This window comes from Rhinolophus sinicus, chromosome 4, assembly GCF_057876585.1.
Source record: "Rhinolophus sinicus isolate RSI-liver-muscle chromosome 4, RSI-T2T, whole genome shotgun sequence".
Classification (NCBI taxonomy): Eukaryota; Metazoa; Chordata; class Mammalia; order Chiroptera; family Rhinolophidae; genus Rhinolophus; species Rhinolophus sinicus.
The window spans coordinates 93,141,343-93,165,352 of NC_142504.1; the positions used below are offsets into that span (position 1 = coordinate 93,141,343).

General features: G+C 34.6%; 1 protein-coding gene and 1 pseudogene across 3 annotated transcripts in view; both read left to right on the top strand.

Annotated features, from left to right (window-relative positions):
- Positions 1-24,010, top strand: part of PIK3C3 (phosphatidylinositol 3-kinase catalytic subunit type 3) — a 131,155-nt gene that overhangs the window by 55,019 nt on the left and 52,126 nt on the right. For all 3 annotated transcript variants that reach the window (XM_019751746.3, XM_088797972.1, XM_088797973.1), the window contains exons 11-16: positions 3,566-3,720; positions 5,292-5,382; positions 9,362-9,429; positions 16,911-17,016; positions 18,512-18,628; positions 22,253-22,384. In XM_019751746.3, the coding sequence (XP_019607305.2) occupies positions 3,566-3,720; positions 5,292-5,382; positions 9,362-9,429; positions 16,911-17,016; positions 18,512-18,628; positions 22,253-22,384 (669 nt within the window). The remainder of the gene's footprint in view (positions 1-3,565; positions 3,721-5,291; positions 5,383-9,361; positions 9,430-16,910; positions 17,017-18,511; positions 18,629-22,252; positions 22,385-24,010) is intronic.
- Positions 14,379-15,085, top strand: LOC148758419 (LYR motif-containing protein 1 pseudogene; annotated as a pseudogene).

Genomic DNA, 24,010 nt, shown 5'->3' on the forward strand with positions numbered 1-24,010 from the left:
ATCTTTCCATATATTCTCTGTGCAAATTGCAAGTATATGTATGCATATATAGTATATACACCTAGTTTTAAAAATTAACGTAAATAGGAATATCCTATAAATATATTGTTAAAAACTTGCCTTATTGACTGAACAGTATAATCTTGGACATTTTCTCATTATATACACATATATTTGGTGTCCGTAAGTCTGGAAACAGGCAAATGAATATTAAGGCAAATGAAGTCAAGGGCCTGTTTAATTTGTAAAAAAAAAAATCCTGTTTTTCTAGACGTTATGGACTCCTGTCGATCTACCTTGTTCTTTTTAAACAGCAACATAATATTTATACTGCAAATGTATTTTATACTTTATTTAATCCGTCGTTGTCTTCTGATAGGCAGTTATGTTATTTTCAATCTTTTGCTATAACTATTTTAGTAAAGACTTGTATATATATATATTTTTGAACAAGTAGCTTGCATTGGAATTATTAGGCCAAAATATATATGCCTTTTACATTTTGCTAATAATCCTCTACAAATCTTATTTTTGTGCTAATATCATACTTTAACAAAATGACAATGACTTCAAAATTGGACACACATGATTGGACAAATCCTCTCCTTTTTTTCTTACAATTTTATTTATAATTTTTGTACATGTATTCTTACTAATAATTTTAGAATAATTCTGTCATTTTCTTAAAATACTACCAAAATCTTAAGTGGAGCTACCTTAAATTTTTATGTTAGGGAAAAATCGACATGTTTATGATACTCCTGGAGACATAAGTTGTTTATTCACGTTGTGAGGCTGTAAAAATTTTATGCATTTTTAAAAAAATTGGATTTATTCTGCGACAGTTATCGTTACTATCATGAACTACCCTTATTCCTGTTTTCTCTTATTTTTGTTTGTTAGTTAAATGGAACTATGTTTTAGTTTTAATATTTATGTTTTACCTCTCCAGTGTAGTGATTTTTCTTATTCTAGTAGGTGGGTTCCTATTTTTTTTTTGTTAGGTGGGTTCCTATTTTTTTTTTTTTTTTTGTCAATATAGCATCATGTTGTCTGAAAAACATGAATATATAATACATAATATATACTATATATGAAATCTATGCTGATAGATTTCCTAATGTCATACTACCTGTATATTTATAAATTAAATCTTAGTATTTTAATACCTTTCTCAATTTGACTTGCTATTATTTTACTTAAGAAATCTTTAAAGCCATATTTCTTGTTGACATATGACTCAAAAGGAGAGATTTCACATTAGGATTTGAGGAGGAAATGGCATTTGAGATAGACCCTGAAGAGTAGAATTTTCAGACTTGGACATAAGTTTCCAGTGGAAAGAGCAATATGAGCAAAGGCAAGGTGATTAGAACTTGCAAGAAAAACAGAAAGTATTTCACTTTAACAGATGTGTGGAACATATGTAGCTGTGTGTGAGTGAGGCAAGATCAGAACCCATGTCTGACTGTAAATGTCTACATGAAGCGTTACTCTTAATAAGAAATGAGAAGTCCGTGAATGATTTTGACATGGAACTTTGCATTAGCACTCTGAAGCATTAGAATTAACTTGTTCTTGAGAGAAATGGTGATCACTATCTAGATAATATTTCCTAGCTCTTGGGAAATTTTTATTGAATTGCCTGAGATGGAAACCTGATTTTTGTTTGTTTTACTTGTATGCTTGTGTCCTTCATGCTTGAAGGAATTTTATATTTTTTAAGATGTTACTGTATAATGAGCAAACAGACTTTGTACTTACTATTGAAGCTAATTCATTTCCATGCAAATGAAGGAAAGTGTAGTTTGAATATAGAATACCAGGTGACCAGCAAATCAGATGACGATGATTGCCTTAAAAAGAGGAAAGTTTTCTTCTGAATTTCTCCTTCCTGGGGAATTTCATAACAATGCTGCTTTTTTAATTTCATGTGGTAAGGTTTTTTTCTGTCATTGGGAAAACACAACAGGTGATATGTTCAGCAACAATTCCAAAGCATGCCTTGGTAATAAAGGCTAGTCGGGAAACTGAATAACTTACAACCTCCCAAGGTTACTTGTCATTAATGTTAATCATTTTTTCTATTGTGTGATTCACTTTTTTCTTAGAAAAAGCATGGGAGCATACCTATAGCCATTAAATGATATAAATCTCAAATACAGTAATAGAAAATAAGATGTTTATTTCTCTAATTAAAAAGTTTTTAGGAACAGTACACTACAGAGGTGCTTTGATACAGTCAATTGATTTCTCTAGCTGCTGAGGTTGCTTGATATATTTGAATAAGAATTAATAAGCCAGTTAACCTCCCATTTAACTTTTTCGTGAAAAAAAAAAACAAACATATTTAGTGGTGAAATCATGTGTATTACTGTCAGTATTTGGGTAATGGTGAAAGTGTTAATTGTGTCAATGTAAGAAAAATTTGTGAAAAAATATATAATAGTGTTAAGTAAGGGAAGACAGGTAGTTGGGAAGTGGTCTTTGTCCTCGCAGAGTTTGTAATATAGTGGAAAAGACAAAGAGTACATAAGCAAGTAATTATAAATGCTATAGTTGTTACAAATAGGAAAGGAAAGGGTGTACCATGAGATTTTACAGGGGATTTAACCAGGTTTGTGGGCTAAAAGAGGAAACTGAAATTGAATTGGTAGTTGCAAAGTCTCAAAATTATCTAATTACAAGTTTCAAGGGACTAAGTAGGTGAGTGACAAATGGAACTGGAAGACAATAGATGCTTTAAAAAATTTTTGGAGTTTTCTTAATAGTCACTGGGAAGGGATAAGAACTACATTTACAGAGTAAGATAGGAAATAGTTCTATTCTAAACATTAAACTTGAAGAGTCTTTTTACATTAGGGGAACACTCAGAAAGGTAAAAGCTACTATGTTAACACTTTTTTAGTCCCAGTTGTCTCATTGGTTGTCAATAAAAATATGGGAAATTTAGGCTTAAGGATTTGTTTTCTTCAAGCCATTATTGGTGGTTGTCAGGAAAGTAAATTCTTTAAAACATGAGCTTTCAGGGAAAAACAAAAACAAAAACAAAATGCAGGATTTTTAATAATTCTAATCAGAAAGGTTATGAAACAAATTCTTTGAAAACTTGAAAATTTAGAGTTTCTTTTGTAATCTTAAACATAAAATGCCATTTTCTGATCTATTACTGAAAAAAGTATCTTTCCTTAATTTCTTAGTTTACATGAATCATTTCAATCATTTTTTTGTTTGTTTTTATTTTTTTCTTTGCTTTTTGTATACTACTTTAAACAAGGCATTTACTGGCCACTTACTCTGTGCCAAGCACTGTTCTGTGACTTTTGTTCTATTAACTGATTTTTCCTCACAACTCATCTCTAAGGCTTAAATGATTATGTCTATTTTATAGATCAGCACCCAGTGAGATGCCAGAGGTTAGGTATCCTAGTAAACTGCCAAAGGTATCACAGCTCATAGATAAGTGGTAGATAAAAGTAAATTACTAGCTTGATATTTAGGAATAAATTATGTCTATAATCATATTGCATTTGTTTTTCTAATATATTGTTTGTTTGTTTTCCAGGATTTGTTGATGTACCTATTACAGCTGGTCCAAGCTCTCAAATATGAGAACTTTGATGATATAAAGAATGGATTAGAACCTACCAAGAAGGATAATCAGGGTTCAGTGTCAGAGAGTGTGTCTAGTTCTGGAATAAATTCTACAGAAATAGATAGGTATGAATATCCATGGAGGAATTAATTTCAAATATGATAGTTTCCCCCCTTTTCAAACACTCTCTCTGTTTTGTTTTCCTCAGATGTATGAAACCCTCGTTGGTACTAAGTTTGAAGTTTTACCAGTAAATATGGCCTGTGAACTCACAGAATACAAGTTACTATATTACAGAGCAGTGTGTTTTCAGGCTGTGGAATCAGAATACCTAAGTTAAAATCTTGACTCTGCCACTTAACTGGTTGTATAAACTTGTAAGTTACATAATTCTCTGTGTGGTCCCAGTTTCTCATTTTAAAAGTGAGGATATAACAGTAGTAAGTGATCTTTAAGATTAAATGAGTTAATACACATAAAGCATTTAGAAAACTGTCCGACATGGTTAAGGGTTGGATACTCTTTACTGTTCATGCAAAAATAAAATGAAGGACTGGGCATGTCACTGAACTCAAATATTTTATTGTATAAGTTGCATTTCTTTTATTGGCTGCTTTTCACTTGTTTAGTAATTATACTAAAGAAACAGCATGTTACTTGAATTAAAAGTCAGCTATTAACAATAGTAACAATTAAAACTCTCACCAATAATCCTCAGAGGTAGGTATTCATTTCCCAAATGTAGATATGAAAGACTTAACTAGAAGTTAAGTAAATTGCCCAAAGTCATATGTCTACCTTGCAAATGGTAGAGTTGACTCCCAAGTTCCTGTTCTTTCTACTTTGCCATTGTGCTTTCCATAAACTCTTAAAATTTGAGATAAATATGAATCTTTGGGTGAGAAATCTGAAGCCCATCAATATCAACTTGTTTTGTAAAGCTCATGAGATTGGTTAATGACAGAATGAGGTCTAGAATCACATTTCCTTATTCAGTCCAATTATTTCAATTATCATATAACCTCATGATTATATTTCTAAAATTTCCTTTAAGTTTATGTTATTGCTGTTTTTCATCTTCTGTGTTTCATTTAGAGAAGAACTAAAAAACAGGAAAAAAACATTTTTTTCTTCCCTGGCCTGCTTTATATTCATCTATATTTAGGAAAAGAAACTGCCTTACATTTTCTCCCACTGTACACTGGAGGCCTACAATTTCTGGTTATGCTAATTTACCTTTCTCCTTATGGCACCTAGAATGCTTTCTAGAAGTCTAAGATTTTATGACAGGATGTAAACTGTAATCCAGTATTTACCAAATTATGGTCCACTAGTCACTAATTTTATTTTATAAAAAGGTAAAAAAGAGGTCGGGATGGTCTTGTGGCCATATATGTTTGGGCAATGCTGAAATGCTAGTTTAAAGTAAAATGGCCTCTTTTTTGGAACCACAGTAGTTATCAAAACCTTTAATATGCAGACTTGCACATACATCTCCAAGAGGCTATTACCTGTATTTTATGACTATGGGACCTCTTTTTCCAGAGCATAATGTGACAAGTTTTGCACAGTGCTCACTTTAAGATGTGACACTTTAACCAGACAAAATTGAGGTGAACCATGCTAAAAAAAATGTCTGTCTTTTCTTGCAGACAGAATATTTACATATCAGAAATATCCCTTATTATTTTTTCAGCTCCCAAATTATAAGCAGCCCTCTTCCTCCAGTGTCTTCCCCTCCTCCTGCATCTAAAACAAAAGAAGGTTCAGATGGTGAAAATCTGGAGGTGAGTACAGAGCTTTTCAAGTTTCCTATAGGAGAACCCCTACCAGATCAATATTTTATGTTGTTCTTTAGAACATAAACTTTGATTAATAAATGAAATATTACAATGTTATTAAATAACTTGTTTTATGATGCACGCTGATTTACCTCTCAGAAAAAAGTGCCATGTAGTCTTCAATTCAAGGCATTTTATTGGTGCTCTGAGCACCAATAAATGGATTCATATCCAATAGGAAAATAACATTGAATATTTTATTAAGGAAACTCAGAATATTTATCGTTAATATATTAATGAACATTGTAATTGTGTTTGTGATTACTCTGTAAAAAGTATGACTTTGAAAAAAGGATAATATGCTAAGAAGCTGTTTTTAACTTATACAAAAAATTAAATCTTTATAGATAAGTAGACTAATGTTTGAGGTAAAATAGGCTTATTTGGCTAGTGTTACTCTGAAAAGTACATTTGGAAGTACCTTTGTGGAAGCTGATCTAATATGTATTGTTGAATTTTTTTCCTAAGACTTCTAATTTGAGAAGAATCTTTCATACCCATAATGTTTAAAATAATACATGCTTTGATATTAAAAAGCTTAGTTGACTTTTTAATGCATATATATTACTTTTAGTCGAAATTTAGGAGTGTGGTTGAAATCTTCTGTACCCTTGCCTGATATTTTTTCCTGCTTGATCTATTAAAGAATCAGAGAAAATTTCCCCCTGTGGAGTGGTACAATTATCAACTTCTTGTATTTCTCTCGGTGTTTGCTTTAACTATTTTGAAGCTATTTTAGTAGGTGCATTCAAGTATACATTGAATCTTTTATCACTGTTCAATAAACCTCTTTATATCTAATTATGTTTTTGCCTTAAAGTCTTTTTCGTCTTTATTAGCATTCACTGGTATACTCTTCAGTTCTTTCAATATTTCTGTGGCTTTATATTTTAGATTTCTCTGTTAAGAACATCATCTAACTGATTTTGTTTGTTAATCCAGATTAACACTCCTGTCTTTTATTTAACTGGAACTTTTACCACATTTGTTTTTACTGTGATTAGAGGTGTATTTGGAATTTGTTCGCCATCTTATATGGTACTTTCTGGTGTTTTTTTTAACATATTTTTTTCTTGCCTGTTTTTGGCTGCATCCTCTCCTTATCTTCCATTTCTACGTCCAGCTTAGAGGTTATATTTTCTATATTGATTCTTGTGCTGGTTATCCTAGCTATTTTAACATCTATCTCTAACTTTAAGTCTGGCATAATCAGTATCACCTTTGTCCAAAACAGTACACTTGTTTACTTGTATGTAATTTTTATCTAGTGATTTAGTTCTATCTCATTTAACCCCCAGATTAGCTAATATTTTTATTGTATACAATCAGTAACTGTGTAGAGGTTCTTACCTGTATCCTTATTCACTATTTTTTCTTATATCTCTGACCTTCAATATGAGATTCTTTTTGCTTAAAGAAGATTCTTCTCATTGTTTAAAATTTTTAAAATATTGCTCATCCACATTGATTTTCATCCAAATTGAGTTTAAAATTGTACTGTATGTGTTTCCTGTTTCACAAAAGTTTTTCAATTTAATTCTCCCCTATTTAAACTCTGTAAATAATATTTTTAATGAAAAAAAGCAGTGTCAGATGAAACACATTTTCGATTTAAATTGTATGTTACTATAGAAAAGTATAGTGTCCTTCTCATAGTCAAAGATAAACTTTAGACTTAGATTCTACCTTTTCAACTAGTGGAGTCAGCATTATATTATGGCTTTCTGATTAAGGAGTTTTCCTTATTGGGTTTTTAAATGTTACACATTTAAACTCTAGTGCTAAAGTTTTAGCTCTAAAATTGGAAATACGACTTCTTGCCACCTCTGAAAGTAATGACATATCTGCTTTGTGATAACAAGCTCTTACTACTCTAGCTTACTTTCTTAAGTACTCATACTGCATTGAAACTGCTAATCAATTGATCTCTACCCCTTTCTTTGTTCATCAGCCCCCTTTAATATTTGCTTTTCTTTGAATATAGCTTTTATCCCATAGCTCATCATTTTAATCATTCTTTTATTGGTACCTTCAGTTTCTCTGGCAAAACCTTAACTCTTGATAAGCATAATTAATTGCTTAATTTCTCTGTGCCTAAGAAAAGAACATAGCTAAGCTGTTGCTATCACTATAAATTCATGACCACAAACGTCAGGCTGGCACACTGCACTGTCTGCCATCTTACGTTTCTCTAGTTGGGTTGCTCTCCCTGCTCTGCAATGACTGTTTCGTAGCTTTTCTACTCTGTTCTTTATGCCCTGTCTCCCAATCTCCAGATGACAATTCTGCTCAGACTTAATGGAAACCATTAGGTAATAATGGTCCCAATTTCCCATCACAGGTTAACAGACATGAACCCTTTCCCATCTTTTGCTTCTGTTTTCTTACACAGAAGAAATATAACTGCCTTCAAAGATAGGCTCTCTTCTTTTCCTGGTGGATATATACAAATGTGTGTTAGTACCTCCTGTCTTAAAAATTCAGAAATGAGGAAACAGAAACTCTTTCTTGACACCACATTCCGCGGAACAGCAACTTGTTTTCTGACTTCTCTTCATGATCAAGCTTCTCAGAGGAGTTGTTTGTACCTACTGACTCTCTCCTTCCTTTCTTTCGAGTCTTTAACGCTCATCATTCTGGCCTTTACTTCCCATCATTATATTAAAACTTACTTTGCTAAAGTAGTAAATGACTTTAATGTTTATGATTGTGCATAGTTTTCAGTTCCTCTCAGCAATATTCAGCAAAGTAAATCACTCCCTTGAATACCAAACTCTCTTCACGGTTTAGATGATATCGTACATCCCTTGTTTTCCTCTTCACTCCTTGCTGTTCTTTCTCAGTTTCCTTTGTCAGCACTTTTTCTCCACTGCTTGACATCTTAATGTTCCTCCGGGTCCTCTTCCAGTCTCAATTTATACTCTCGCCCTAGGCTGTACTGGTAAACTCAAATTTATATTTCTAGTGCATTTCTCTCACCTGAGTTTTAGATTCATATACTCAAATGATCAACCTACTGGATCTCCCTTGTATATCCGACATGTATTTCAAACTTAGTATTTTAAAATACAGCTCTCTGCCCACACGCTAGCCCATTCCTCACTTGCAGTTTTCATCTGTATGCTATAACAAATCAACCCAATCCATAAATTTGGGAGTTACTGTATTTCTTTCCTACTTCCTCTTCATCAGCAATTCCTATTAATTATACTTGCAAAATATTTTAAAAAATCTGTCCACATCTCTCTATCACCACTCTCACGGTTAACTCCTCTGGACTACTGTAATAGTGTCCTAACTGATATCAGGTCCGTACCTCTCAGAGCAACTGAAGTCCTTTTCATAAAGTGTAGATCAGGTCATCTCACTCTCCTCCTTAAGATCTTATGTTGAGTATCCATTGCTTTGGAAATCAAATCTGTACTCAGTAGTGTGACCTTAAAGGTCTTGAACAACCTGGACGTTGCCTACCTTTTAGGCCCCCTTTAGTCTAGTGTTCACTCTAATTTAGCCACATTGGGCCTTTTAAAAATTCCTTGAACAGTCAAGTTCAGGGCCTTTGTACATAGTGTCATTTTCGTCTTGCCTAAATATCACGTCCTGATTGCTGCCTCTGTTGACGTTCCTGTCTAAATTATTTCTAGGACTGTTTCTTTAATATTTCTCTACTACACTAAATATTAAGCTTCCAGTAGGACAAGGAAGTCTGTGAACCATGGCAGCCTTAGCCTCTCACATTATGAAATAAATACTGAGTTAGAATAAATACTGGATGGAGGGAGGCAGGGATAGATCCATGCATGAAATCTTATGTCTGATCTCTGACATAAGATGTGTAGATAAAAACTGATAGGCAAATGTATACTCTCTTATTTCCTCTTTGTTAATAGCAGAAGGTAATATACATTTTCTTTCATTCTTTCAGCAAGATCTCTGCACCTTCTTGATAACAAGAGCCTGCAAAAACTCAACACTGGCTAATTATTTATACTGGTATGTGAATATAATTTTCTGTTTATTTTCTTGTCACTCTTTAGGGCTGTTTTTTTTCCCATACTGTATACATAAAGTCAGTTTAAAATAAGGTATGAACAATCGTCAAAGGACTAAATGCAGTATTTACGAGGTGTGATCAAAGAATATGGTGAATGTTTAAATAAACAAAAATTATTACAGTAAAAGACACATTGCCATTAATCCCCCTCAAAATATTCCCCCTCGCTTCAAACACACTTATGCTATCGTTTTTGCCACTTTCTGAAGCAGTTCTGGAACTCCTCTTTCATCAGTGTCTTTAGTTGCACTGTCCTGACTACCTCGATGTCCTGAATCAATTCTAAATGTTTACCTTTCATGGTCATTTTGACTTTGGGGAAGAGCCAGATGTCACACGGTACCAGGTCCAGTGAATAAAGTGGATGAGGACACACCATAATGTTTTTGTTTGACAGAAATTGCTCTACCAGAAGTGATGTGTGACACGGAGCCTCTCCGTTGTGATCAATAAATATGGTGAATGCTGTTGCCTAGAGCCACCCAATGGAAAGGCAGGGATCTTCAATGCGGAAAGTGGCACATCGAACCTTAGTAAAGTTTCAACTTGTTCAGTGCAGTCAATCGGGTGTGAGCTATGGTTGAGAGAAGGTGTGTTTTAAAGTGTGCTGTAAATCATCTTCCACCATGACAACACTGTTGTGTCACACATCGCTTCTGGTATACTATAGTTTCTGTCAAATAAAAACATTGCAAAGTATCGTTACCCATCTTATTCACTGGATCTGGCACCGTACGACTTCTGGCTCTTCCCCAAAGTCAAAATGCCATGACAGTGCAACTAAAGACACTGACGAAAGAGGACTTTCAGAGCTGCTTTACAAAGTGGCAAGAACGATGAGATCAGTGTATTTGAAGCGAGGGGGAATTTTGAGGGGGATTAATGGTAATATGTCTTTTATTGTAATAATTTTTTTTACTTAAACATTCACTATATTTTTTTGATCATACCTCGTACATCTAATTCTATTCCTTTACAACTGCTCATGGAAATGCTTAGCGCCATATTTTCTCTTCCTTTCACTGACTTTCCAATATTTAAGATAAAATTAGGTAAGGTAATTTTTTTTTCAGTTTGATATCTGTTTGCTTTTTATGCTATTTAAGTAGTGTATGATACTTCATAGTCCTTCAGAGTGTGTTTTCACATTATTTACCAAAACATTAGAATTATACAAAACTCAAAGATTTCAATTTGAAGTTACTTAATTTATAGATGAGAAAACTGAGGCAGAGGCATGATGTAATTGAACTTGAAAGAACCTGAATTAGGATTAGATCATTCATCTAGGACTTTGCCATTTACAGAGTATTTTCATTGACCTGTTCTTATTTGTCCCTGTGAAGTTACATACGGTAAGTATAAATACCTCTATTTTACATGAGAACAGTTTTTCTGATTCAAAGGAAAGGGAGAAACTAAGGCACAGAAAGGTTAATTGACTTCTTGAGACACAATTAATATGAAGCATGGTTTGCTTTATCTGTCCCAAGTTTTAAAGTGTAAGGGACAAGAAGCTTAAGCCACTTAAGCTTATTTTGAGAAATATTTTGTTTCAATAATAATAATAAAAAAAAAGCACTAGGATTAAACACCAGACAAGAGTGCCTTATCCAGTTTTACAGAGCAAACAAAGGGAAGAGGCAGCTGGGTAAGCCCTACCTGAAGCCTTTTGTACATATGAGAGAATACCTAAAACTTGATATCCTTGATATTTTTTAAGTGTGGAAATGATCTCTGATCTAACCTTACAGCTCAGTTTACTGTGTTTATTTAAACAGTACAAATTAATAGGCATCCATTCTGAAAGCTCATAAGTTTTGAAGAATAGTGAGGCACTTTGCTTTCCATGGCAGAATAAAACACTGTCTTGTTTTAGACTGAGTTTAGAAAAACTGTCTTAGTAGGTCAAATCAAGCCTTAACTTTACTCTCCCATTCTCCAAACCTAATGATATCGTGCACACTGCACCCTGAAGCCAAGAAACAGGTAACTAAATTAAAGGGCTCTTTACAAACACACTTGTCTATTATTTACATGAACAATAAATCATTATTTAGTTTCAGTCTTTATGGTTCTCTTTACGAAAAAGAAAACCACTATCGGTAATCTTGACTAAATCTGTCATTTTTGTACCCTCTGTGATTTTTCCTGGCTTTAGTAGTGGGGAGAAAAATAGTTCCTTGCTTTCACTTTAGCAGTTTAATGTAATATTCATAAAACATTTTTTCTCATAGTAAATTTCAGTGTGTCCTTGAAAATATACCCACAGAATGTTTTGGCTAGTTATTAATCACTATTTTTATTTTTAAAAGTTTACTTAGAAATTCTCACATTGCCAAATCACTACTATTTCCTTTGAATGTAACCTCTTGCATCCTAATGTTCTCTATATTCCAACCTGAATTCTTAAGTGGATGTCTGTTCACTGGTGTTACAGAAAAATATTTCCTCATGAAACTCTAAGTAAATATTAAAAGGAAATTAAAAAATGTGTGGAGCATGTTGCCAAGTTTTTGAATAAGTACTGGTAAGCTTCTTAGTTATTTTTAAATTAAGATTGTATATATTTTAAGTCATTTGCTAAGAATTTTGTTATAGGTATTGTTATTTCCTTAAAATATTCATGGAAAGTTTTCTCTAGCTCAGAATTTATAATCTGCACTGGTTACTATTATAAGAGCTGTGTGTGCACCTACAAATTATGCATTCTTTGGATTACATTGTAGACCAGATTTCATTGTAAAACCTGAAATTAGTGGTGATAGTATCTTTGATCTCTTCTTTCTAATAGGACGAGTTTTCAAGCCATTCTGAAAGCTGCTGAACAGTAGGAAACCTATTAGATGAGCAGTTTTGAACAAGGCAACCATTTCTGTTCAGAAAGAACCTTTCTCCACAGATAATAAACAAAGTGCAGCACCAGCTCACAGTCTTATAAACATTCCATCAAACTTAGATTTGATTTATGTTTTCCTACTGTATCTCTGAATCACTGATGCAGTGGCATGTGCTATGCCTATTCATTCTCTGAACAGCAATTGTTTTTCCCATATTTAAAGTTCACTCCTGTTACATATTCAGAAATACTCATGGGGGAAAAAAGCAGGTGATGTGGACTTCTGACTTTGATAGACATCGCATTAATGAATGTAGGTGAAAATATGGGAAGTCATTTCAAACAGTTGGTTTAAAATGATCATTCTTTTCCTTTGATCACGGACAGAATAGTATAAAAATATTAATCAAATGTGACAATTTAAGTGCCTCTCACCCTAAGCTTTACTTTATTATAACAAATGTATTAAAATACAAATTTTAATTGATTATGCTATTACCTTTTGAACATTTTGAATTTCCTTTTTCATTTCTTCCCTTTCCAGTCATTTAAATGGGATTCCTGCTATGGCTGAATCCTTAGGGGACTATTGTTGTGCAAACAATCCTTTTAAAATGAACAGTGTCAACCTTTAAGCCGCAGAGGGGAGTTATAGTCTCCAATCTATAAAGTGTTAGGTATCAGGATCTATAAATCCATTCCGTATTTTATTTTTATAGCTATACCAGTATGTTGAAATTGAAAGTAAACTTTGGATGCTTTGACATGTTTTCTATAACTGTTAAGTCCTTTCAAAGTAATAAAGGTTATTTGCCCCACAAAACAAAATTACCAGGAAACAGGTATGGTAGTCCACTGATGTCATCTTAAAATGGTTACTGGGACACTTTTGTCTGCTTTTCTAACTTGAAGATGACAGGTTTAAAGGGCATACCGTAGAGTGATTTGTAGAATCTAGCATACTGCTGTGTAGAGAATTCAGAAATGATTCAAATCTAGGTCTTCTAGTCTTGATCTTAATTTGCCTTCATAGTTTGCAAATGGTGCTGTTATTTTTATTTTAGATTTTTTAACACGTTGCATACCGCGGGGTTTAAATCCCTTGTGAAGATTCTCGTGATCCGTACGCAACGTGTTAATCTTTTATTGTAATTTTTTTAAAATTTAAATATTGTTATTTTAGATATTTTATCTTTGCAGCAGAACTTTGGCTTGAATGATTTTGAAAGGTATTTGAGACTTGATCTTTATCATGAGTATCAACATATACCCTCAATCACAGGCAATCACTGTGGCCATTGTGTTTATTTGGTGACCAAGGAGAGCAAAACAGAACAATGGAGACTGTACAATGTGTCATCTTTATTGCTCATTTAGAAATTACTTTGCTACATAAACACAGAAAAATACAATAAATATACTAAGATCATGCAGTCAAGGACTTTAAAGGGTAAAAGTATACGGATTGGGTTTGAATAGTTGAAAGTTTTACAGTTTAGAATCACTGTTCGACATTCTTAGGTAGTATCCTGAAGTGACCAAACATCTTGGAATACCATGAATAGGAAATATGAGTTCATCTTAACTGTTGTTAGCTTATTCATGTAGTATAGAGCTGTCCAATAAAACATTCTGCAATGATGGAATTAATCTGCAGTGATGCATATATAGCTACTGAGCATTCAAAATATGGGTCGAATGACTGAGAAACTGAATTTTGAATTTTATTTAATTTTAATTAATTTTATTTTAGTCATATATGCCCTGTGTCTCGAAGAGGCTTTCTTGATTCAAGATTCAAGAATGCCTTCTTGAATTTTTGGTTTACAACACTTGTTGGGAACATGATATGGTGTTATGGTTCAGTTCTTCATACCACTTGACAGAATATTCTAGGTTATACAACTCGGGACTTCCAGAACACCTGTTATCATAATGGTAAAGCATAACACTGGGAAGTTGGGAGGGGAAGGCTCTTATTTTTATCAAACTTTAAAACATTTCTATATATAAGACTATATATTGTGTATGTTGGGCTACTGAAAGTATTTAAGATATGGCATCTAGCATCAGTTTCTTTATATCCTCTGAAGGGAGCTACGAGGTGTGATCAAAAGATACGGTGAATGTTTAAATAAAAAATAATTGCTGCCAGACATGCCCGAGCTCCATCTGCCCAGGCTCTGTTTGGCTCCCAGGAGCACCTCCTCTCAGCCCTTCTGGGGCTGTGGTGCTTCTGTGGATGGGGGAAGGAAAAATGGGGGAATGACAACAGCAACGTGACAAGAGGTTCTCGGCCTCTACCACTGAATTTTCAGACTTGCGAGGAAATGGCAGGTGGCATCAGGGCAGATGGAAGACATCATTAAAGAAGAACAGTATATAGTAAATTAAGCCAGAACTCTGTTCCAGAAAAACAAAAATATCTCACAGATACAGACCTGATTAAGCAGTGTTAGATGAATGCACAGCCAGGATTGAAATTGGACTGCATTGCTTGATTCCTTACCCAAGATTCATCTGCCTCCAATGGTCCTCACCTCATTACGAGGTCGGGAACTTCAAAGCCAGGAAAAACTGAGTAAACTTTCCAAACCAGTATATCTCAAGTCTCACGATGAGGTTTCCTAACGCAGAAGAAAGTTTATTTCTCAGAATGACCCAAATAGGTCTTCAGTGTAAACCAGATAACAAAACCCTTCTGATTAGGGGCATAAATTCAAATATCTTCTTAAACGCCCCCCCAAATATTGGTACTCACCGTATGATGTGTGCTCAGGTTGCCAGGTCTTGATGCTTCAATAGACGACACTAATCGTAGAAGTCATGGACCTTCCATCCTCCCTGAAGCATCATCTAGAAATAAGACATAGGCCTGTGGGAGGAAGACTGAAAAATGACAAAGCTTTTCATGGGAATGCCATCACTAGACATGCCAGCTGATACAAAGAAATTACCCAGTGGCTGGAAGTTCTCAAACGATATAGCGCCCTCAGAATATTTTGAAATTGTTTTTTCAAGTTACACATTTGCTTAAAAATGGGCTTTTTTATATGCATTGTGCTCTGTTGACTCTTTCAACTTCCAGATAAATTCCCCTTATAAAAGTAAAAAAAATTATTACAGTAAAAGACACATTGCCATTAACCTCCCTCAAAATACTCACCCTAGCTTTTAACACATTTATCCCATCATTCTTGCCACTTTCTGAAGCAGTTCTGGAAGTCCTCTTTCGTGAGTGTCTTTACTTCATCCTCCATCATAACAATCCATGTCATACATCGCTTCTGGTACAGTAATTTCTGTTGAATAAAAATATTATGGTGTGTCTTCGTCTACCGTATTCACCAGATCTGGCACCATGCGACTTCTGGTTTTTCCCCAAAGTCAAAATGACCATGAAAAGTAAACGTTTGAATGGATTCAGGACATTGAGGCAACCATGACTGCGCAACTAAAGACAGTCACAAAAGAGGACTTCCAGAACTGCTTCAGAAAGTGGCAAGAATGATGGGATAAGTGTGTTCGAACTTAGGGGGAGTATTTTGATGGTAATGTGTCTTTTACTGTAATACATTTTTTAAAATTTAAACAGTTGCTGTATTTTTTAATCACACCTTGTATGTTGTACACTTGAAACTATACTTAAAAAAAAAACAAACAAAAAACCAACCCCCCCACACACACACACACAAAAAAAAAAAACAGAAACATTGGATTAGAAGACATCTAAGATCTAATTCAACCAGAGGGAAAGGGGAGAGAAGGGAGGCAGAAGAGGATAAAGGAGGTCAAATATATCATGACGGAAGGAGACTTGACTTTGGGTGGTGAGCACACAATATGATATACAGATGATTATTATAGAATGGTACACTTTGAAACCTATATAACTTTATTAACCACTGTTACCCCAGTAAATTTAATAAAATTTATTTTTAAAAAGATCTAATCCAGATTACTGCTTATATGATTTTGTAGTTGTATATGTAGTTTAGGTTTAAGAAAATATTTAAAATTTCATTTGACTCTAAGACCACAGTTTTATGATAGAAAAGATTGAAGATTATACATGGGTTTTTGAGAAATGGGAAAATTTGATGGAAAAGGAAGAATCAACTTAAATTTTTATTCGTCTTTCAGAAGGATATTAATGAGGGGAATAGCTTCAGATTGGTTTTCAGAGTCCCTTACATAATACCAAAAGTATTACATAGGTTGTGAAATATTCTTGTCTAGTGTCACTTGGCAGATATGTGAGCCTTGGTGGTTACTGAAGATGTTGATGCTCTATGTACTCATAAAGTATTAGGAGAAAATGCTTGATTTGACACCAAAATTTTAGAAAATCTAGGATATTGTGCAAATTAAGGCATTTTTATTAATTTTCCTTTTATAGATGGTAGTATACGTTCCTTGACTTTCCACTTTTAAATGAATGATGATAAATTATGTCTCATTACTCCCATTTAATTATTTGGCACCTGTGAATTAATCTGGTTTAACGGAAAGGCATAATAAGTATTTGCAGAATGAATCTCAGTTTCATTCAAATCATCTGAATGACAACATATTTTTAAGGTATGTGATAGTGGAATGTGAAGATCAAGATACTCAACAGAGAGATCCAAAGACCCATGAGATGTACTTGAACGTAATGAGACGGTTCAGCCAAGCATTGTTGAAGGTAACCGTTTGATGTGGGGTTGGCAAACACAGTGCATGGACCCGATCTGGCCTCTTGCCTTGAGTTATGTTGTTTGGCTCATGTCCTGTGAGCTAAGAATGGTTTTTATATTTTCAAATGATTGAAAAAAATTAAAAGAAGAATAATATTTGGTGATACAGGAAAATTATGTGATATTCAAATTGCAGTGTTCATAAATAAAATTTTATTGGAACATAATGAGTAGTCACGCTCGTTTGTTTTCATATCATTTTTGGCCACTTTTGCACCATGATAGCAGTTGAACAGTTGAAATGGAAAGTGTATGGCCTAACATATTTATCCTTGGCCCTTTAGAGAAAGTTTGTTGATCCCTGATTGAATGAAATAAACCTATGCAGGGAAGAAAAATCCCCAAAGCTCTGCTTTTTCATTTCCATCACTGTTTTCTGTTTTTCTTTTCAAGACTAGGGACATTCTCAGAAATATGGCAGTGGTCATATTGTAGATAATGGTCATACTTTCCATATAATTGATATATATTTTTTTGCTTTTTACATAAAGCAATTTCCCCCTGGTGTTTGTGTGATTTTTAAAGCAGTGTCACCATTCAGCCAGTAGAGGGTGCACAGGCAATGAAAAGAAAACTCACAGCCTTAATCTGATTTACAGAAATATTTTACTTGGTAACATCTTTCATCTTCTATTTCATACTTGTGATAGTTTAAATCACCTCTTATGAACTCTTTGAGATGAAACTTTTATATAGTTCTTGGTGCTCAGGATCTATATCAAACTGATTAGCAAATAAGCAGTTGGTCCTCTTTTCTAATCTCAGTTCTATCACTTACAGCCTTTCTCATCTTGTGAGAAAGAAATCTCAGTTCCTCTGAGCTTAAATTTTCCCATATTTTAAATGAGATGATAATATTTGCCCAGCTGCCATTATTAGTGTAAATGAAAGATTAAAATGAGAAAATGTATTTTATAATTTAGGAGCTGGGACTCACTACATAAAACTATAACATTTAGTTTTATGACTTATGTTTTACTAAGCAAGCATGTAATATGTAGCTATTTGAGTATGTTCCATTTTTAGTAGATTTTTAGTCCCTTGGAGATAATATTGTTTCTGCCATATGCCCAGCACATTTCTGAAGACATCGTAGATGTCCAGATGTTTATTGAATGAATGAGTGAATGAATGCATTTTGGGTAAATGAATTCTATCTTGTTACATGGTTGTATGTGGGGAAAAAACACAAAAATGTTATTTTCAATAGACTCTAATGTTCACGGAAGACGCAGATAATTTTCAACTGTGGCAGAGTTGGTGGGGTTTAACTAAAAGAGCAGGTTTGTCATTATCTCCGAATCAAGATAATCTTTTTCAATTACACTTTGTATTGAAGTTTGCAGTTACTAGAAGAGTAAATAAAGATCACCCATGCTATTAAAGAAGACCTGATCATGATGCTGCACAGAACTAATTCTCCTTTCTGTGGAATCCCTGCAGGGTGATAAGTCTGTCAGAGTTATGCGTTCTTTGCTGGCTGCACAGCAGACGTTTGTAGATCGGCTGGTGCACCTCATGAAGGCAGTGCAGCGTGAAAGCGGGAATCGTAAGAAAAAGGTAAACCTATGGGCTTTGCTTTCTGTTGATGACTGATGTTTTGGCATCGTAAAATACTGAGCTTTGGTACTTTCTTTTTGGGTTGATATATTTTACGAAATTCTTACCATGTCATTATAGTAATACGAAAACTTGAAAGTACTGATTATGTATGAGATCATGTTTTATGAGTTTTCATGTATTGATTTAATCCTCACAACAACCCTGTACGTTAGGTACTATTATTATCCCAGTTGTGAGGAAAAGTAGGGTTAGAGAGGTTAAGTAATTTTTTCCAGTGTCTTCAGCTCATAAGTGTTGGTGTTGGGATCGGTACCTAGCCGTTTTGAGTCCATATTTTTACCTACAGTATTTTTTTGGCTCTTATTTTAGAATCTTAGCATCCTAGAATATAATTCATTTGACATGGAAAGGACCTCTAGAGATCATTTAGGTTAGAATTCATCCGTGAAAATGAAGGTTTAGAGTGACTTCCCTAAGGTTGCAGAACTAGTGTTCTGGCTTTGTATCTGTTCTTATGGCTATTACATTGATCTTGCTCTCAACAATGAGGCTTCTTGATGAGAATAGATGGGTATCTGTTCTTCATATGTCCCTTTACCTAATCAATAGCCTAAATGATATGAAGGACTCACTTGGTATCTTTTCTCTTTACCTCGTCCCATAATAGGCAGATCTTTCTTTGTGACCTTTGTTAAAAATCACAATACATGCTACTGTCGCTGTCCGGGCTTGTGAGAGGAAAGTGGAGAGAGGAGAATGTGAAAAATTGAGTCAGGCATTCAAAGGCAGGGGACCAGGTCTAAACAGAATTGCTAGCAGATATATATATACGTGCAATAATGTTCACAAGGTTAGGAAGGAGAAAATAGGCTGAGGAAAAACACGTTTTTATTGAGTTGGCATTTTCTTTGTTGTTGAGAAGAATCATAAACCGTGGTTAAAGAACTAAATCCCTACTGTGTTCCCCTGGAGCCTCTAGCCCCAGAAGTGCCTGTGTGAGAAGCCTTGTGATTCCAAATGCCCACCAGCAGAGGGAGTCTGTTACTTTAACTCACTTTGGGGCATACATTTAAGGCATGGTTTGTTTTTATGTAATATGCTCTTCTATTTACCACGCAAGAGCCACTGCCTACCCCTCAGTTTTATCTGTTCTGGAGAATGACTACTTATTTCAGACATCACCCCTCCAAAATAAATTTTGTTTTGCCATAGAGCCTATATTTCAACTTAGACTGTCTCACATATAGTTTCAACATTGGCTAAAAATCTTTTTAGACATTTTTTGTGTTGAGGTAAAAGACAAACAATTTTATTTACACAGAAACAAGCTTTAGCACCATGGAGGAATGCCAAGATGACTCTGTACTACCACTATTTGTGTTACTACTACTAATCATGACATAACTGCTGCTAATAATTTAAAATCATATTAGCACTTTTTCACCCCTTGTAATGAAGTTGGGAGAGACATATGGTGAGTACAACAGGGTTAGACATGTGGAAAGGTAGTCTGTGAGTTAGGTGTCAAATGGGTAAAAGAAATGATAATATTGTTGCTATCTTCTTTCTGTCTCAACTTATAGTTTAGGAAAAACTCTTCTTAGAAGAGGTCTCTGAGTAGATGTTTGAAGGTGTAACAAAAAGGTGTTTTCCACTGATGTTTTTAAAAAATTAAAGCTTTTATTTTGCAAGTTTAGTAGTCTTTTTCACTTTGTGATTCTTTAGGTGATACTATTCATTTGTTCTGTAAAAATTTATTGCATGCCTACTCTGTACACATACCAAGCACTTTTCTAGGTTCTGGGGATGTAACGGTGAATATAAAAATTCCTATCTTTATGGAGCTTACATTCCTGTTGGAGGAGAAAGTAAACAAAATGAATAACTAAAATACATAGTATGTTGGGTATAATTTAGGCTATGGAGAAAAATAAAGCCGACAAGGGGAATCGGAGAAGCTGGGTTCCAGTAGTAAGGCAGTGTTTCACTTCTCAACAGAATGGTCAGGAAGGCCTTACTGAGAAGACGGCATTGGAACAAAGGCCTGAAGCAGGTGATGGAGTAAACCTTGTGAATATCTAGAGGAGACTATTCCAGTCAGAGGGACACCAAGGATAAAGGCCCTGGTGTGGGAACATGTGTGACATGTCAGTGACACAGGAAGAAGCCCAGTGTTTTTGGAGCAAAGGGAGTAGGTGAGAGAGTAGTAGGAGACGAGGGCAGAGAGGATAGGGAAACAGGCGGAGTGGGTCTTTGTCAGCCATCAGGAGGTGTGGACTTACGCACTAAGTAAGAGTGGAGGCCGTGGCAGGTTTTGAACAGAAGACTGACATGAGCTGACTTTTATTTTAGCAGCAGCACTCTCATTGTTTTTGATAAGCGACTGTAAGAGGCAAAGGTTGAAGCACAGGAGAGTCAGGAGGTGATGCAAGTCATCAAGATGAGACGTGATGGTGCCTTGGACCCCAGGGCTTACAGCAGTGGAGGTGGTGGGAAGTGGCTGCACTTCTCGCCCTTCTCTTACTGTCTGCTTTCTGGTTATTTTATAGTTTATTAGCACATCAACTAAAAATCGGTTATGATAACTTGAAATTCAGAGTAGTTGACATTGCTTCATACTAGTATATCCAATAGTACATTTGGGTAGATTTACTGAGTTTTGTAAGGAATATGTAGAAATTCATACCAATTTTCAGTTGACTTGAACTTTCCATGATGTAGAAGGAGGATAGGGGTGTTACTGAAGGGAAAGAACTCAATTTTATGTCTTGGGGTCCTTGAAACATTATTTTCCTGAACTCCCGTCTCACTGATTTCCGAGTTCTCTCCTGTGATGTATATGTGTTTCAGTGGGATCACGGTTGAAGTGCTTTACGCTTCTGGGATTAACAAGTCAAGGTTTCCCCCTTAAAGAATAAACTCAGCTGTTTAAAGCCTGCATGACTCACAACTTTCAAAGGAAACGGATTGTTCTTGAAATTGAATGGAAGGCTTCGGTCTAAACACTACAGATGCTAAGCTGTTTCACTGTGACTTGAGTTTCTCGGTTTCTTAAATCTTGGTTCAATGCAGGAGTCATGTGAGCTGAAGACAATAAATGATGCTACCTTAGGAAAAGTTTGATCAGAGTCAATGAACAGTAAAAGGTAGCATTCAAGTTCCTCCAAGTGAATTGAGTTTACTTTTTCAACCCAAAACATGCACTCGCTCAGTATAATGGAATTCTCATTTAGTATTTTGGTCATGGAAAATTAAGCTTCAAATGAAATTACGGTTTCTTCACAAAGCCTTTGAAAACAGAAATTTAATCTTTAAATCTAGGTCTGGTATACTCCTGGTTGTCAGCCACAGCAAGAGAAATGTAGTCCCTAATCTTATGAAAGTCCAGCTTTTTCATAGTCGGAAAATTATTCCTTTTCATGCATGCTGCTGCTCTTGTCAGCTGGGTTATAAGTGCTTATCTCACATAAACACTATCTCCGTTATGTTATATTGCATATATTTTTGTTGTGCTTTGCAGGTATTTTAAAGTTAATAGAATCAGTCTTTATGTCTTTACCATGTTTTATAAACTACTTTTCCATTTTACCCTAATTAATCCTTTCTGATTTGTTCTCCTAGAATGAGAGACTACAGGCGTTGCTTGGAGACAATGAAAAGATGAACTTGTCAGATGTGGAACTTATCCCATTGCCTTTAGAACCCCAGGTGAAAATTAGAGGAATAATCCCAGAAACAGCTACATTATTCAAGGTAATTGTGATGGACCTTTAATATATATGATTGGAACCTAATTCTTTAAAACTAGAACAGAGCCACTACCTTTGAAAATGGTTACGTTGCAGGTAATATCTGTAATTGTATCTGATTTAATAACTGCTAGATAAAAAAGATACCTTTTATTTATCAGTGTGTTTTTATTTAAGATCTTGTATTACCAGTAAGCATTTAAGTATGAAATGTGTAAAATATTTTTATTTCACTGGGTTGTTTTTTAATCTTTAATTCTTTGAACTACTTATAAATCAGAGCCACAACATGTAAGCTTCTTTTTTAAAAAGTTAAATTGAAAGTTTTATATTATGTATTCAGCTCATAAGTTTGCATGTTTAGGATGAGTCCCAGTTAACTTTTTAACATTTGTCAATCTGATATCTGTTCCTGTAACTTGATTTTTATTTTTAAGTAGTACAGTAATTCTTTTTAGTCATTGATAGCATGCCAGGCTTTGTATAGGCTGGCCACCATTTGGATAATAAAAAACAGCTGATGGCAGCTGCCTTCTCTAATTGGGTCAAAAGACTGAGCATTATGACCTATGAAGCATCACTAACTGCCTGGCATCATAATGAACGGTCTCGGTGAGACAGTGTTTTAGTTTTTGGTTTTGTGATTCTAGCAGTTGAAGGGCATAATTTGCATTGTGAAATTACTTTGTATCAGATAAGGAAAGGATCATCAAACAACAAGTTAGTTTTATAAAACGGGGTGTCATTATAGTAAGAACTACGTAGTTCAGATTTTTTAAAGGGTGTGTTTAAAGGCAAAGTATGTGGGCATTCTTGAAAATTCTGAGTTGAAGTTTAGGATTAATAGCTTTGGGGCATTTGCTACATAACTCTCGCTTAGTAATTCTAAATCATTTTTGTGTCATGAATGCCTTCGAGAGTCCAATGAAAGTGATGGATTACATACTTTTGAAAGTTACCCATATGCTTGCACATACCCTGGATTTTCTTCACACAGTTGCAGGGGAATCCATGAATTCTTATTCCTTTATGAACTCCTTAGAGCTGAAAAGATTATGGACCCAGTATTTGGTGGTTTTGGCCCTTAGCATAAGAGCCAGAGCTAGATCTTCATGGGGAGTGAACCCCTTAAAGCAGTGGAAGTAGTTACCTTGTGGTTGTCATCTACTAGCTTTAGATTTCAGATGAAACCTAAAGTTCAGAACCAGATCTGAATCTGAAAAGGGAAATCACGCCCAAGTTCCTCTTGCTTGTCGTTTATCTTCAGGAAGATCACTTCCAGTTATTCTTCTTGAGCTTTTGTGAACTAGGGTACAAGGTCATTCATAAAATATATTTTTGCCTGGGGTGATAAAAGGGTACTCGAAATTTAAGATAATTTGAAGTTCAGAGTTTCCATCCACTAGAGGTTATAAGTTCTAAAAATATAAAGCATTTTTGATGCCTTTTCCCCCAATATTTTATAGGAAAATTTTTAAGCACACAATGAATTTGAAAGAATATAGTAAATAACTGTATGCCTACCACTTTGATTCTGTTATTAACATTTTATTATCTGTGCTTTATCACATAGTTTTTCATCCCTCTTTGTGATATGTTTTGTCCTGTTATTTCTCATGGCCAAAAGTAA